Source organism: Rhododendron vialii, chromosome 3a (assembly GCF_030253575.1).
Source record: "Rhododendron vialii isolate Sample 1 chromosome 3a, ASM3025357v1".
Taxonomy (NCBI): Eukaryota; Viridiplantae; Streptophyta; class Magnoliopsida; order Ericales; family Ericaceae; genus Rhododendron; species Rhododendron vialii.
This window is the reverse complement of record NC_080559.1, coordinates 4,453,028-4,468,888: the sequence shown is the minus strand read 5'-3', so window position 1 is coordinate 4,468,888 and position 15,861 is coordinate 4,453,028. Positions and strand designations below refer to the sequence as shown.

General features: G+C 36.6%; 1 protein-coding gene across 16 annotated transcripts in view; it reads left to right on the top strand.

The window, feature by feature from the left end:
* Positions 1-4,695: 4,695 nt before the first annotated feature.
* The window catches only part of LOC131319541 (uncharacterized), a 50,377-nt gene continuing 39,211 nt past the window's right edge, over positions 4,696-15,861 (top strand). For 13 of the 16 annotated variants that reach the window (XR_009197997.1, XM_058349829.1, XM_058349843.1 and 10 more), the window contains exons 1-4: positions 4,696-8,133; positions 13,820-14,494; positions 14,625-15,053; positions 15,426-15,848. Coding sequence is in view for 15 of the 16 variants with exons in the window: in XM_058349829.1 (XP_058205812.1) it covers positions 5,323-8,133; positions 13,820-14,494; positions 14,625-15,053; positions 15,426-15,848 (4,338 nt within the window). In the remaining variant the exon portion in view is untranslated. The remainder of the gene's footprint in view (positions 8,134-13,819; positions 14,495-14,624; positions 15,054-15,425; positions 15,849-15,861) is intronic. The other 3 variants (XM_058349836.1, XM_058349835.1, XM_058349837.1) reach the window with 3 other exon arrangements.

Here is a 15,861-nt window from a genome sequence, read left to right as displayed (position 1 = left end):
TGCTTTTTGAAAAGGGAAGAGAATATAGCATAAATGGCTCTGCCCATTTTTCGTCGATAATAAATTTGTATAATTAATGAAAGCCAAATAAATATAAAACATATTTGTATCTTCATTGCATTTACTTTTATAATTAAGCTGCCCAGGAAATTCGGACTTCGTAGGACAAAACCATAACCTTTTGTTGGGATTATACATACCCCGAACACCATGTTCTACGTGATGGGATCTTATAGCTTTGGTCCCAATATTAATTTACCTCTTTACGGTTTTATTTTAGTATTTCCAGTTATTCTTACCCCGATTTCAAAACAGTGAGAAATTTGATAGCAAGGTCGAGATGATTCTGCCACAGAAAAAAAACATACTCCCTCTGTCTTTTTTTTTAGAGTTCAATATTCTATTTTAGGCTGTCCTTTAATAAGTGTCTATTTTGTAAAATTAGTAGGTAAAAGTTAATGAATTTTCTATTTTGCCCCTAAAAGTAGATTTCATTTTGAAAAGTTAGTGAATAAAAATGTAATGATGATATTTTTATAGAGGGTAAGGAGAGAAAGTGAAGGTACAAGTTGATGTGAGAGGCGTAATGATGATGTCTTCTTAATAAGTTAAAATTATAAAATAGAACACTTAAAAAAGAACGGAGGGAGTATTAAGATGGACCCAATACAGCTGGAAACCACATAAAAAAGTTAAGATTGGGCCCTTCATTATTGATTGATGTTCATTCTTTGGCCAACATAATGCGGTGGGATGTGACAAAAAACGAGCTTAGGCAAAATTTTCTCACTGGAGATCTCCATATCATAATAATGGTGATTCTTGTTGATATTCCTTTTCCAAAGATTTGGTTTTTTCTCCCCTAATCGTGCTGAAGAGTTTTCTTTGAGGGACAAACAAATGGGATAGAGAAAGCATGAGCTTGTTGAAATGAAAAGAATAGTAGATGACTTGTTGAAATGAGCCTTAAAAGTAACTACCTACCAAATGAGGGGTTGGTTCAATAGTGAAAATTCAGACTTAGTTAGACAAGACCCAAGTTCGAACTCATGTAGGTCTATTGGGGCAAAACATACTAGTCTTAACATCAACCACTCGTGGTGAGTTTTTAACTTCGATCCCGACATAAATGTGGTGAGGTATTTTACAAATAGTGATATGTGACGGGGCAATACTATCTTGTTGATCGAGGTGTTGGGTACCATTAATTTCAATTTTTTTGGCACCAAAAAATAAAACTTGCTAAATAAAAAACTAATTTTAAGTAAAAATGAAAGTGGGGGAAGTTTCTCTCAATGCTCTTTTTTCCAATGATCGGTACTACTAGGCTACTAGCTATCCTGTGATCCACATGGAAAAAGCATTTGGCTGTCTGTCTTTTATAAAGTAACGTCGGGAGTCGAGACCCAATTCTCTCTATTATCATAGCCAGGAAGTTAAAGGTTCAAGTTGCGGGAGCGTCATCGTGAGGGAAGGATTATTGGGCTCGAAATACCTCCATGGATTTGGTTAGAGCGACCACTCCTGTAATAGAACTTCACATTTCAATTGAAGGGAAGAAAGACGCGTAAAAAAAGTCGAAGACGCTACAATCAAGAAATCAAGAATGCACTCAAAGATATGTAAGGTCTAAGATGTGAGCGTTGAAGAAAGTGTGGTAAGCAAAATTGACCAAATTACCCCATTACAAAGATGGAGGCGCTTCAATTGAAGGGCTCAATTGAAAATTTCAAACCTAAAGTGGCAAGCTTTTCAATTGCCGAAGTGCTTCTTTTACTTGCATGGGTGGATATACTCCTAAATATTTTAAAACAAGGCTAATCAAAATATAATATATAATTGGATTATTGCAGTTGATCGAATTACAAAGTGATAGGACACACAAGAATCAAAATATAACTTATGACTAGATAGATGCTTTCATCCACGGCATGAGATGTCATGCCAAGGATGAGATTTTTTGTGTCCGAAAATACCCAAATACCCCCACTCACGAACCTAGAGGCAGAGCAAGCGGTGAGGATGAGATTTTTTGTGTCCAAAAATACCCAAATACCCCCACTCACGAACCTAGAGGTAGAGCAAGCGGTGAGGGTGTTTAAGTCTTTTCCTTTTGGAAGACTTGTAAGTCTGTGAAGTCCATCTTGTCTAGCAAGCAACATAGGTCTCTTTTTCCACATGCAATCAGTTGATCTGATCAGAATCCCAATCCCAGTAGAAACCAAATGGGAAAATCCGGTCATTTGGCCAAACACGCCAACAGCGCGTGGGAGGCATTTGCGTATAGGAAAAGACGATTTAGACCCCGCATTTAGCCTTGGGGACATCCAATTCAGGGATTCAATTGGAAAAATCGGACATAATTTGGCAACCCCCAATTTCACCCAACCCTCTTTTTTCCTTTAAAAATAATAATAAAAATAAAATAAAATAATAAGGTGTTGGACATGACAATTTCATATTTAGCCCAAGTACGAGGATGGTACAATGCTAAGTTGAATTCTGACCCAACACTACAAGAAAAATGAAAATTGGTGACGAAAAAATGGCGACGAAATTTAATTTCGTCACTAAATGAGTATATTTGGCAACAAAAAAATAAATTCGTCACTGTTTTGACAACTTCCGTGACGAAATAATTTTGTCACCAATTATACCGTTTAGTGACGAAAAAAATATTTTTGTCACCAAAGGTACCCATTTGGCGACGAAATACATTTTTCGTCGCTGAAAGCTTAAAAAATGTGATGAAATTATTTTTCGTCGCCAAAGTTAAGCATTTGGTGACAAAAAAATATTTCGTCGTCAAATGAGACCAATTTAGTAACGAAATATTTTTTCGTCACCAAATGCTTAACTTTGGTGACGAAAAATAATTTTGTCACCATTTTAACGCTTTCAGCAACGAAAAATATAATTCGTTGTCAAATGGGTACCTTTCGTGACGAAATTCATGAATTGCGCTTTGTCACTAAATGTATTTCGGACATAACTCTTTACCAAAAACTCCGATTGAGATAATTTAAATTGGATTTGAACAATAACTCAATTGTCTACAATTTTCATGTTTATCAAAATTGCTAATTTTAATGTTTAAAGGTTCAAAATTATATTCAAAATATATTTTAATGTTAAAAGTATAAGTTATATATTAGATATTTCAAATATTTATTGAAAAGTGTGTGTGGTGCAGTTGGTCAGAGTTTGTGCAAAAAACTCAAGAAACTCGGGTTCGAAACCCAGCAGGACCAAGAAAGAAGGATTTTTTTTTCCATATGAAAATGTTTTTTGTAACGAAAAATTTCGTCACCGATTTCTTATATTAGTGACGAAAATTTTCGTCACCAATGTGACCCATCGGTGATATTTTTTCGTCGCCAAAAAGCACAATATGTGAGGAAAAAAATTTCGTCACAAATTATTCACTTTTTGGTGACAAAATATTTCGTCATCAAAAAGCACTATAGATGACGAAAAATAGATTTCGTCACCAGGTAGGAATCCTCGACAACCTTTAGTCGACAAATTTTTTTTCGTCACCTATATTATTTGTGACGAAAAACATGCAATTTGTGACGATTTTTGTTCGTCACCCAATGTAATTTTTCTTGTAGTGCAATACTTTAACAAATTAGACTATTTAAATCACTCTCAATTTATTTTTAGTCGATCATAAAAATATACTTAGTCAATGACAACACAAATAATTTTTAAATCCTTACATTTATTTATCATGTGATACTATATGATACTGTATATATATCTTGAAGCAAATAAAACAAAGCAGATTACGTTTGGCCTCATTCATTTTGATCGAAGTTACTACTCCAACCACCCCAAGTCCCTACCACCCCTTTTATTACGTTTGGCCTCATTCATTCAGAGGCAAAAGCCTGAAGGAGAGTCCCCACCCCTGTCCTTTTTATTGGTAGTGCACTTTCTATTATTTTCGGCACCAAAAAATAGAGTAGCGGCAAAACGGCTTTTTGACTTTTTTTGTCCTCAACGTATTTCTGCCTTGCCATTTTGGTATGTTAACATTGCATTCCCAAAGTATCAATTTTGTTTTTAAATGGTCCCTGCGGCTCACGTCTTTCCTTCCCTCCGTCAAAACCAAGGGCAAGCTTGGTATTTCACCTCCTCTCTCCTTCAGAACGGTGTTGTTTGGTTGGAATTTAGAAAAATTGATTTTTTTCCTTTCATGGTTCTCTTAGAGTTTTCATTGAAAGCCTTAAAGTCAAAAAAATAATTATGATTCTTTAGGATAGAATGATCAAAAAATTAAGATCTTCGCATAGGTTCAAACAGATTGAAAATTTGAACACTTAATTTTTTCACCATATTTTTTAATGTATAAATAGCCTAAAAAAATCAAGTGTTTCAATTTTCAATCCGTTTGAACTGGTGCGAAGATCTTAATTTTTTTATTAATTTATTCTAAAGGGTCATAATTAATTTTTTGACTTTAAGACTTTCAATAAAAACCCCAAGGGAATCATGGAAGAAAAAAATCAATCTTATATATTTTTAGGCTGTTTATATATCAAAAAATTAATTATGACACTTTTATAATAAAATGATCAAAAAATTAATATTTTCACACCGGTTCAAATAAATTAAAAATTAGAACACTTAATTTTTTATCATATTTTTTTAATATATAGACCGCCTAAAAAAATCAAGCGTTTTAATTAAGATCATTGAGGGGAAGATTCATCTGGTGCGAATTCACAATATTAGCGCTCGTCATTGGTGGGTTGAAGCTACTCTATTGGAGTCACTGCTCATCATTCATTACGCTAAAAGTCTCTACTCTCTACTCTCTCTCTCACTCTCACTCTCTCTCTGGTAGAACTCTCCCTCTCTCTCTCTCACAGCTGATCTTGATTGGGTTGAAGCTACTCAATTGTAGTGACTTCTCATTTTCCTTGCTTCAGTGTTTCCCTGTGCCTTTGGTGAACTCTCTCTCACTCTCTCTCCTCTCCCTCAGGCTCTCTGTTCCACCGTCTAATTGTAGGGTTGTATTCATGTCTGCTATTTGCTTTCATTGTTGCTGTCTTTAATTTGGTTATATATTAATTAATCTTGCTTTCTTCTTATTTAGTTTGCTTTCTTCCCTAACTAGTTTTACTCCTCCTGTTCGATTCCTGTACCTTCGCTTTCATTTTGAGCTTGCACTGCTATTTGCTTTCGTTCTTGTTGCGTCGTTTGGCTTTCCATCTTTTATTCTTTCCATTTTCATTTCCTATCATTACCAAAGAAAAACATCAAAATTCTAAAAAATAAAAAAAGAAGTGTGAAAAATATCAAAAGAAGTGAGAGATGGTTGAAGTAGTGCAAACTGGGGTCCCTTTATTGGAGAAAATCGTAGATTTCTTGGTCGATCCAATCAAGCGCCAATTTACTTACATGTGTTGCTTCAATAGCAACATAACGGAACTTGAAACTCAATTGAAAGATTTGGAAACAACAAGACGAGGGGTTCAAATGGGAGTGGAGGAAAACCGTAGAAAGGTCAGGGTCATTGGACCTAATGTTGAGGCCTGGCAGACTCGTGCGAATGAGGTCACAACTGAGGTTGAGGGAATTATCCAAGACAAAGCCAAAGTCAAGGAAGGGTGTTTGAATGGGTGGTGTCCCAATCTCAAACTGCGTTACTCGCTGAGCAGGAAAGCTGTGAAGAAGACCAAGGTTGTCGTTGATCTCAAGGCTGATGGCGTTCAGTATACTCAGTCATTTTACAGCCCACCTCCTGCATGCTTGGAGACCATAACCAATAGAGATTTTACGGGATTTGAGTCTCGAAGGCTTATAATGGAAGAGATCATTAAGGCTCTGAAGGATGATGAGATCAACTTGATTGGGGTTTGCGGGATGGGAGGTGTGGGCAAGACAACTCTGGTGAATGAAGTAGCAAAAAGAGCAAAAGAAGATAATCACTTTGACGAAGTTGCAATAGCCGTCGTTAGCCAAGAGCCAAACCTAACCAATGTTCAAGCTTACATTGCAGACATGCTTGGTTTGAAAAATCTTCGTGACACGGAGAGCCCAATAGCGAGAGCTGATCTCCTACGTAGGAGACTTTCACAGGATAACAAGAAAGTCCTTGTTATACTGGATGACATTTGGGCAGAATTTGACCTACAGGCCATGGGAATCCCTTTGGAAGGTGCTGATAAGAATTTCAAAGTGCTTTACACGTCGCGGACTCGATATCTATGGCATGAACATCAACGAACTAAAAAGGAGATCCTTCTTGAACCCTTGTCAGAAGACGAAGCATGGCAACTATTCAAGGAAAAAGTTGGTGATTCAGCTGATGCTATGGATTTGCAACCCATAGCCAAGCAGATAGTGAAAAAATGTGGATGTTTACCGCTTGCTCTAGCACTTATTGGTAGTGCACTTTCAAAAGAACTTTTAAAAGGATGTGGGAGAAACGCCATTAAGATATGTAATGGCATGCTTGATCGGCTAACTTGTGCAAAAAGCATTCCAGCAGATAAGCAATTGTCTTCATGTATGGAGCTGAGTTACAAATGTTTAGAAGATGAGGCTAAGAGCTTGTTTTTGCTTTGTTGCTTATTTAAAGAAGATGAAGATATTCGTCTTGAAGATTTGGCCAGATACGGATTTGGACTATCACTTTTTGATGGAATGAATCAAATGGGAAAAGTAAGAGATCAAGTTGTTCTTATAGTTAACGATCTTAAGAGCCGTTATTTACTGCAAGACAGTAGAGAAAGAGAAGAGTGTGTTAAAGTTCATGACGTAGTGCGCGATATGGGCATATCTATTGCATCTAAAGAGCGCGAAAAGGACGTATCTATTTTATCTAAAGATAAATTTGCTCTAGTAAGTCATGGTGCAATATCTCAGTGGCCAAAGACGGCCACACCTGAGCATTATACTGCCATCTCGGTGATATCGGGTCAAATTGAAGAGCTTCCTGAAGAATTGACATACCGAAATCTTGAGTTTTTAATGTTACGATGCAAGAAACTTGAGAAATTACCGCCCAACTTCTTTGGGGGCATGGGAAAACTCAAAGTTTTGGAACTTCGTGGGGTTTGTGGTATCCCAACACTTCAATCCTTAAGGAACCTTACTACGTTGTCTCTTGAAGGATTTGGTGGCACGTTGGATAATATATCAGTAATGGGAGACCTACAAAATCTAGAAACCCTCAACTTTCGCGGTTCGGAGATCAAGGAGCTACCAGAAGAAATCGGGAAACTGGTTCAATTAAGGTTGTTAGATTTGAGGCGCACTTATTCACTGACTAGAATAAAGCCAGGGGTCATATCACGCCTGTTTCATTTAGAAGAACTATACTTCTGGGGCAGCAAGTATTGTTATTGGGAAGGAGAAGGAAAGAAAGGGGAAGTGAGAAATGCAAACCTAGGAGAGTTTGAGTCCTTGTCGAATTTAAATACCTTAGAAATCTTTATAAGAAGTCATGTAATTATTCCAAAAGTCCAAATATTTAGTAAACTTAAAATATACAGGGTTGTAATAGCCGATGAAGTTGATTTCGATAGTATCCGTATGAATACTACGTATCTGATCCCGAAATTCGAAAGGCTGTTGTGGGTCCGTTCGTCGATTCCGATCCCTTTAGACCGTGGAGGGATTGGATGTTCGCTGTTAAGTAGTAGTGATTGTCTACGTCTTGAAAAGGAAGGATGCAATGATCTGGTACGGGAGTTACTACTCCGGGATATGCTGAAGGTATTGGAACTCGGTAGGCTACCTAATTTAAGAGAGATATGTTGCGGCCCAGTCCCTGCTGGTTCCTTGGAGGAACTAACTTCTATCAAAGTCTCCGGTTGTGAAAGATTGGAAAATCTCTTCAAGCTACCAATTGAAGGATGTCTCACTCGACAAGAAGATGTGCATGTTGCAACCAACAACATAATCGTGTTCCCAAAGTTGAAAGTTCTGAATCTTGGTGATCTACCAAGACTCGTGGGTTTCTGCCGAGGCATTGACCAGATTGATTTCCCCCAATTGAAATGCCTGTATCTCAAACACCTAGGAGGGTTCAACCGCCTCTTCGACAACAATTGTAATCTGGCTTCCAATTCAGAGGAAAACGACAATGTCGGCTTCCTTTCTTTATTCCCCGGAAAGGTATGTCTGCCTATTTTTCTTTTTCTCTCTCTCTTCCTCTTTCTCGTTCCATTTCCCTTAGTTTCTTTTCTCTCTTTTTTTTTTCCCACGTATTTTCAAATGTTCCGTTACAGTATATGAATAGAGAGGCAATAGAGAATTTGTATAGACTTTCCAATATTGCAAAATAGAATTTGTATTAGGGTTGGGAGAAAATTTCAGAAAAGCCTCTGAACTTTCTGACAACTCGCAAAAAAACACTTGGACTTTCACTATTAACAAAAAAAACACCTAAACTTAGCATTCCGTTAACAATTAGGCCCCTGCCGTCCATTTCCGTCTAGTCCTAACGGAAGGCGTCAACTTTTTATTTTTATTTTTTACTTTTTACATTCAAAAATTACTTTTGCCTCTTTCTTTTTTATTAGTAAATAAATATGCAATAAAGTTTTTTTTCTTATTATTTATCGAAAATTACTTGAACCCCATTTTTTATTTTCAAATTTTACCTTCCCCCTCCCTCTCTCCTTTTTTTTTTTTAATTAGAATCAACTCCACACCACCAATTAACCCCACAACCAACCGCCAAAGCTTTAGCCATAATTTCAAAAATTCGAATGTACTTTTAACCTCCTCTTTGTAACATTTTCTTTTTTTTTTTTTACTACTTTTACTTCCAAAAATTACTTTTAACTCATTCTTTTTTTAGTCATATAAATAAATATGCAATCAAGTTCTTTTTTCCTTACTCTTTTCCCAAAATTATTCACCCCCATTTTTTTAACTATTTACGAAAATTATTTTAACACCTCCTGCTCCCCGCACCGTGCCCCATTTTTTTTTGTTACTTTTAAATTTAACCTTTTCCCCACTCTATCTCCCTCTCTTTTTTAAGAAATTCGATCTCATACCACCAATTAACCCCACAACCAACTGATAGAGGAATTTTGGGTTTCTCCAAACTGATCGGTGGAGAGAGAGAGATAGATAGAGCATTTGAAGGTAAAAATGCGTCTTAAATTCTTTATTATAAATAGTAAAGATTAGAGTTAAAGTAATTTTTGATAAATAGTCAGAAAAAAAGTTTTATTTCATATTTATTTACTATTAAAAATAAAGAGTTAAAAGTAATTTTGGAAGTAAAAAATATAAAAAACAGGAATGCTAAAAAAAGGAGGTTAAAAGTAATTTTGAATTTCTGAAATTAGAGCTAGAGCTTTGGCAATTTATTGGTGGTTTGGGGTTAAAGTTCTGAGAGAGAGAGAGAGAGAGAGAGAGAGAGAGAGAGAGAGAGAGAGAGAGAGAGAGAGAGAGAGAGAGAGAGGAAAAGGTAAAATTTGAAAGTAACAAAAAAGATGGTGGTTAAAGTTATTTTTATAAATAATAAAAAATAGAGTTAAAGTAATTTTTGATAAATAGTAAGAAAAAAAAGAACTTTATTGCATATTTATTTACCAATAAAAAAAGAAAGAGTTAAAAGTAATTTTTGAATGTAAAAAGTAAAAAAAATAAAAAGTTAACGCCTTTCGTTAGCTCCATCTTTTAGGACTAGACGGAATTGGACTGCAGGGGCCTAATTGTTAACAGAATGCTAAGTTTATGTGTTTTTTTGTTAATAGTGAAAATCCAGGTGTTTTTTTGCGAGTTGTCAGAAAGTTCAGAGGTTTTTTTGAAATTTTCCCCTAGGGTTGGCAATATTACTCTTCAACGCTTATAGCACACGGTGGGACCTTTGATCTGGCCTTGACATCGGTGAAGGCTATGTGGTTTTGAGGGCAACATTCATTGCCCGCTATGTGTAGTAGCATATTTGATTATCCATTTCTTTCAAGGAAAAACGAACGAGACATGTCAATAAGTCTTGCACTAATAATCTATCCATTCTAATATATAAAGGGAGCGCACCACTTTGGTGTCTCCCTTTTTTGTCATGTTTTTTCATTTACAAAATTGTACACCCAAGGAAAAAAAGATTCAAGCACAATTGAATTCATCGAGGACTTAATTGTAAGGGCATAATAGACAAAACCAACATCAATAACCACCAAACCCAATAACTACCCACCCCCATGTCAATTTCCCTCCCACCATAACTTCTACCCCTATCACAAAAACTACGCATCTTCCTCTATACATTTTGCACAAAAATGGACGCTTTCCTGTTGCATCTAGCATTGGTGTTGGCCATTGATACAGAGATGAGAACAAGCAAGACAAATAGGTTTTGTATTCTCTACTTTTACAAGTGGACTTCATTTGTTTAATCCTTTTACCAACGCATTTTGTTTTGTTTGCGAGAGTAAAAAGTTCAATTTGTACTTATATGATTTTAAGCCGTGGGATTGCTTTAAATGTAACATATAGAATGTTACATATATTTCAATTTTGTTTGGTACAGATTGTTAGAAAAGAAGAGACCAAGAACCGATGAGGGAGGTTGAAGTATGTAGTATGACTTTTTCCAGATTATTTTTTGACTTGTGCATGCTTATCATGTTAATTAACTTTATGCATGTTTAAGCACTTTCAATTTGTTATCTAAGAGGGATAAATACAATGTCACGCCCTCAATTTTCAACATAAATAAATAAGCCATTTCAATAAAAGATCCTCGCACAATATATATATTATACCCAAAAGAGAATTTTCAAAAGATTATTTACAAACCAAGTTTCCCAAGTTTGAACATTTACAACATTGGCACCACGGCCCGAATTCCATAGCTAGTTAAAAGAGTAAAATTTAGAGGTTACATAATATTTGAAATTAAAAGACTTCAAATAAATTTACAATTTCATCTTTCCAAGAGATCATACAAAAGATGATGAAATCACTTCTCGGCGGCTTTCAAAAGAGATGAGATCAAGCATGCACACCATACACTTCGCGTCAAGGTTTTTGAGATATACCTGAAAATGATAGGTTGAGCTACACTAGCCCAGTAGAAATTTCTGTACTCAAGTTATATGTAAATGCGATGAAATATGCAATAAGAGCGAATGATTTTCAATGAATGATCGAAAGTACAAAAGGCACAATAAACCGACGAACAACGACTACGAAATTCAATACGTCTTATAGATATGCCTAGCCATTTATACATCAATCTAGAGGTAGCGTTAAACACACATCAATCAAAATGACAATGACAATTTCTCAAACCAATTCAAGTCTCCTCAAATGAATGCCACACTTGACTTTCCCATCCTTTACCATTTACCATCAAGCCTCGCTTCCTAAAAGAAAACATTCCTTTTTGATTTTCAAAATAATTTTGAGAAATACTCTTGACCTCTACGGGTCAAGCTCCGTTGATTCAAGTTTGAATAGCCGGAGTCTGTTGATTCTGCGCACGAATACCGGAAACCGTTGATTCGCTCAAGAATAGCCGGAGGGTTTTAATAAAAATCTTTTTTCAAAAAAAGATAAGTTTCTTTCTTTTCAAATCCTTAGTAGAGTCCGTTGTTTATCTCTTTCTTTAATGGTCATCATCTCAAGCAGCAAACAGTTCAAGTAACAACATATACTTCTGACATCAACTTCAACATTCTTCATTTTATGAGAAATTCAACTGTGTTACCACCCCATGCGTGACAGTGAACTCTCTTTCTACCCGGGTTTCCGCCTTACCACACCTTGCGTAACGGGCCCTCTAGAGTCTCTGCATTACCACACCTTGCGTTGCAGGACCCTTAATTCAAAATTTACAACTCGCATAAACACATAAGCATTAACAATCCCAATACAAGGAGACAACACTTCCCAAGGTCACATGTTTTCATTCATCATCATTCAATGTATTATAAACTCATAAACATGTCCTTTTGTACATCATTAAATACCTTAGGTTCACGTTATCCCTCAAAGTCTATCACGATGCCTTATGTCACGTACCGAACCTAAAAATGACTCTACAATACATTATTCGTTAGGTTCTAAACGAGAATCTTATAGATTAGGTGCCAAAAGAACCTAGGAAGGTCAATAAAACGAAGCATGAGGATACGAGTTACTCTATTCTCATCTGGACCGCTAGGAAAACCCCATCGACCAACGATGTACCCTACGATATACTTTATAGCCTACGGTACTCAATAACGCCTCCATAGTACATTTCTCAATTCACCAATCATCACGTCATGCAATAACGCTTAACAAGTCTATATCGATCATTAAGACATACCACAACATCTACTTCAATCAACCAAGAGCGTAAACTAATGTACGAATATCCTAACCATTTAATTCTACACTTTTCTAAACTACGACGATGGCCTAAAGTGATCGATTGGTCATTCAATCTTTCGAGGTACGAATAATCAAAGATTGAAAGTCATTTGAAGCTATTCAAACGGGCACGAGAAGAAACAAATGAATCAAATCTGTCCGGAACAAAAGAGGGGGTATTGATACCCCTGACCGAGGTATCAATACCTGGCCAGTGTCTGGTCCAGAGAAGAGTGGGGTATCGATACCCCTTTTTAGGGTATCAATACCGCGGAGTTTTTCTGCAGATTTTCAGCTTTTCAACAACGAAATTTCAACAACAAACAACGAACCAAGCACGATCAAGGCACATAATCAGCCCATAAACACATAGAGAGAGTAAGAAATCCCTACCTCAAGCTTACAAGGCCGAAACCCAAGATCCACTAGCGAGCCCTAGCTTTAAAACTTGAAATCCTCCATGAATACTCCTCTCCGAACTCTATCCAACGAATCACGAGCTTGAAATCACGTCTAGGAGGTGGAACGGAGGTTGATAACCATGGGTTTTGAGTTTTGGGGTGAAGTTTTGTGTGATGGAGCAAGAGAGAGAGAGGATCGGCTGGGGAGGAAGAGAGATAATGGAGATTTTTGATCTCCTACAACACCAACACCCCTTTTATATTAGCACCCAACCCAATTACACTTACACTCCCTCAAGATTCAATTCCCTCATTTCAATCCTTAATCCAAATAGTCACAAAATAAACTATATTCTCTTAATTGGCCAATTAATAAACATTTCAATAAATAAATAAATAAATAAATAAATAAATAAAAATCGGGTCTCTACATACAAAATAAGAAAAATTATGTGCAAGATTGATATCATAATATATAAGCAATTCATTGGTGTGATGCTTATTTAATTGTTGTTTATCTTTAACGATAGGTTAATTAGAGGTCGGGGCACACGCAAATCAGATTTTATCAAAAAAATTTAAAATTCAATCAAATAACGGGCCACACGCGATGAGTGTGCAAATCAGATTTTGTCAAAATTTGTGAAAATTCGATCAAATATCAAACGGTAAGCTATTGTGAAAATTTTGACAAATCCAACTTGCACGCGCATCGCGTGTGCCTCAGCCTCTAGTAAATTAAATATTTTAGATGTAAAACAAAACTTAAAGTCCATGATCTTAAAGTCCTTATTGAGTCGGGTCTCACATCAGAACCATTCTCAAGCAGGGGTGTTCAATTTCAGGGCCACAAATCCTAAACTAGCATATATAAAGGTGAAGGCATTAAACTGATTTCATATTTGATAGTATTTCCATAAGCTCAAGCTTTCCTGTTTGGATAAGTGTTGATCAATACCCAATTGTATTCGACAACTGCGATAGTCTTCAGTTTCGACATAAACAGAATAGGAAAACAAAATCATTGTTCTAAATTGTGCAGAACTTATAACTGCATTGACCCAATGAGTTGTTTGCAGGTCTCATTACCTAACCTGGAGGAACTAATAGTCTCTGGGCTTCAGAATCTTGAAAGACTAGGACATGGTTCACTTTCAGTGGGGTCACTCTCAAAACTGAAAGAATTTACTGTGACATTCTGCCGCAAACTGCTCTGTGTTTTTCCATCACAACTCCTTTCGATGCTGCGAGAGCTTCAGGAACTCACGCTAAAATCTTGCGACTCATTGGAGGTAGTCTTTGAATTGGAAGGGTTGGAATCTAATGAACCAAACCCAGAGATTTTATCTCCACGGAAATTAATTGTCAAATTACGCAATCTACCTAAATTGAATTGCATTTCAAAGAGAGATCCCGTGGGCTTCAAGTACATTCACACTCTAAAGATTCACAAATGTAATAGCTTGAGCTATGTGTTCGCACCTACCATGACGAAGAGCATCCCGCAAGTCCGTGAGCTGAAGATATCGAGCTGCAAGATGCTGTCAAGAATTGTGGCAGAGGAGAATGGGTTGGGTGAAAGTTCAGTGGATAAAGTTGAGTTCCCTCAGTTGGAACGTTTGGAACTTCTTGATCTTCCAAACCTTTTGAGTTTCTTCCCGAATGTGAATGTGAATGGGAATACTACTACTCTGGCAAAATCAACTGACCACTACCATAACCCATTGCAACCTCACCCTCTCTTCAATGAAAAGGTAAATGGAAGAAGTTGGTCAATGCTATATAAGGACACTTTTTAGCAACTAATTAAGTCTCCTAGCTTTTTACTATTACGAGTTAATTTTGAAACAAATTGATTGTTAACAAAATCATATTGCTTTGCAGGTTGCCTTTCCTGGCTTGGAGTATTTGGGACTAAGTGGGTTGGAGACTGTGAGTGACCTATGGTGCAGTGACCTTCCGACCAGTTCATTCTCCAAACTGAAAACACTCAATGTGAGAGGTTTCACGAATTTGAGAAGTACATTCCACCCTTCCATCGTCGGAGGTCTTGCGAATCTCTCAGAACTAGTCATTGTAGATTGCTCGAAGATGGAAGGAGTAGTTTACTGGGAAGAAGAAATTGAAGATGGACAAGGAAGAAAAATAGAGAAAACTTTGTTCCCTCTATTACGAAAATTGCTACTTCTAAGTCTACCAAACCTTGTGAGTTTCTTCCCGAATGTGAATGTGAATGGGAATACTACTGCTCTGGCAAAATCAACTAACTTCTACCATAACCCACTGCAACCTCAGCCTCTCTTCAATGAAAAGGTAAATGGAAGAAGTTGGTCAATGCTATATAAGGACACTTTTTAGCAACTAATTAAGTCTCCTAACTTTTTACTATTACGAGTTATTTTGAAGAGAGTGTCTTATTTATGGAGGTGCTGTAAATAGCTTGTTTACAGCACCAACCAATCACTATCATCCAAAAGTGTTCTGGACGATCCGGATTTTAATGAAACTTTTTCGAGAAAAAGTTTCATTCTTCCCCGGAAAAGTTTTATTAACATCCTGACCGTCCAAAATACTTTTAGACGGTCACGCTTGAGTGCTATAAACACTTATTTGTAGCACCTCCGTGAACAAGATTTTCTCTATTTTGAAACTAAGTGATCTTAACAAAATCATAAGGCTTTGCAGGTTGCAATTCCTAGCTTGGAGTATTTGGAACTAAGTGGGTTGGAGACAGTAAGTGACCTATGGTGCAGTGAACCTCCGACCAGCTCATTCTCCCAACTGAAAACACTCAATGTGAGAGGTTTCACGAATTTGAGAAGTATGTTCCACCCTTCCATTGTCAGAGGTCTTGCGAATCTCTCAGAACTAGTCATTACAGATTGCTCAAAGATGGAAGGAGTAGTTTACTGGGAAGAAGAAATAGAAGATGGACAAGGAAGAAAAGTAGAGAAAACTTTGTTCCCTCTGTTAAGAAAATTGCAACTTAGTAATCTACCAAACCTTGTGAGTTTCTTTCTGAATGTGAATGTGAATACAACTACTCTGGCAAAATCAAATGACCACCTCTATAACCCAATGCAACCTCAACCTCTCTTCAATGTAAAGGTAAAGTGGAAGA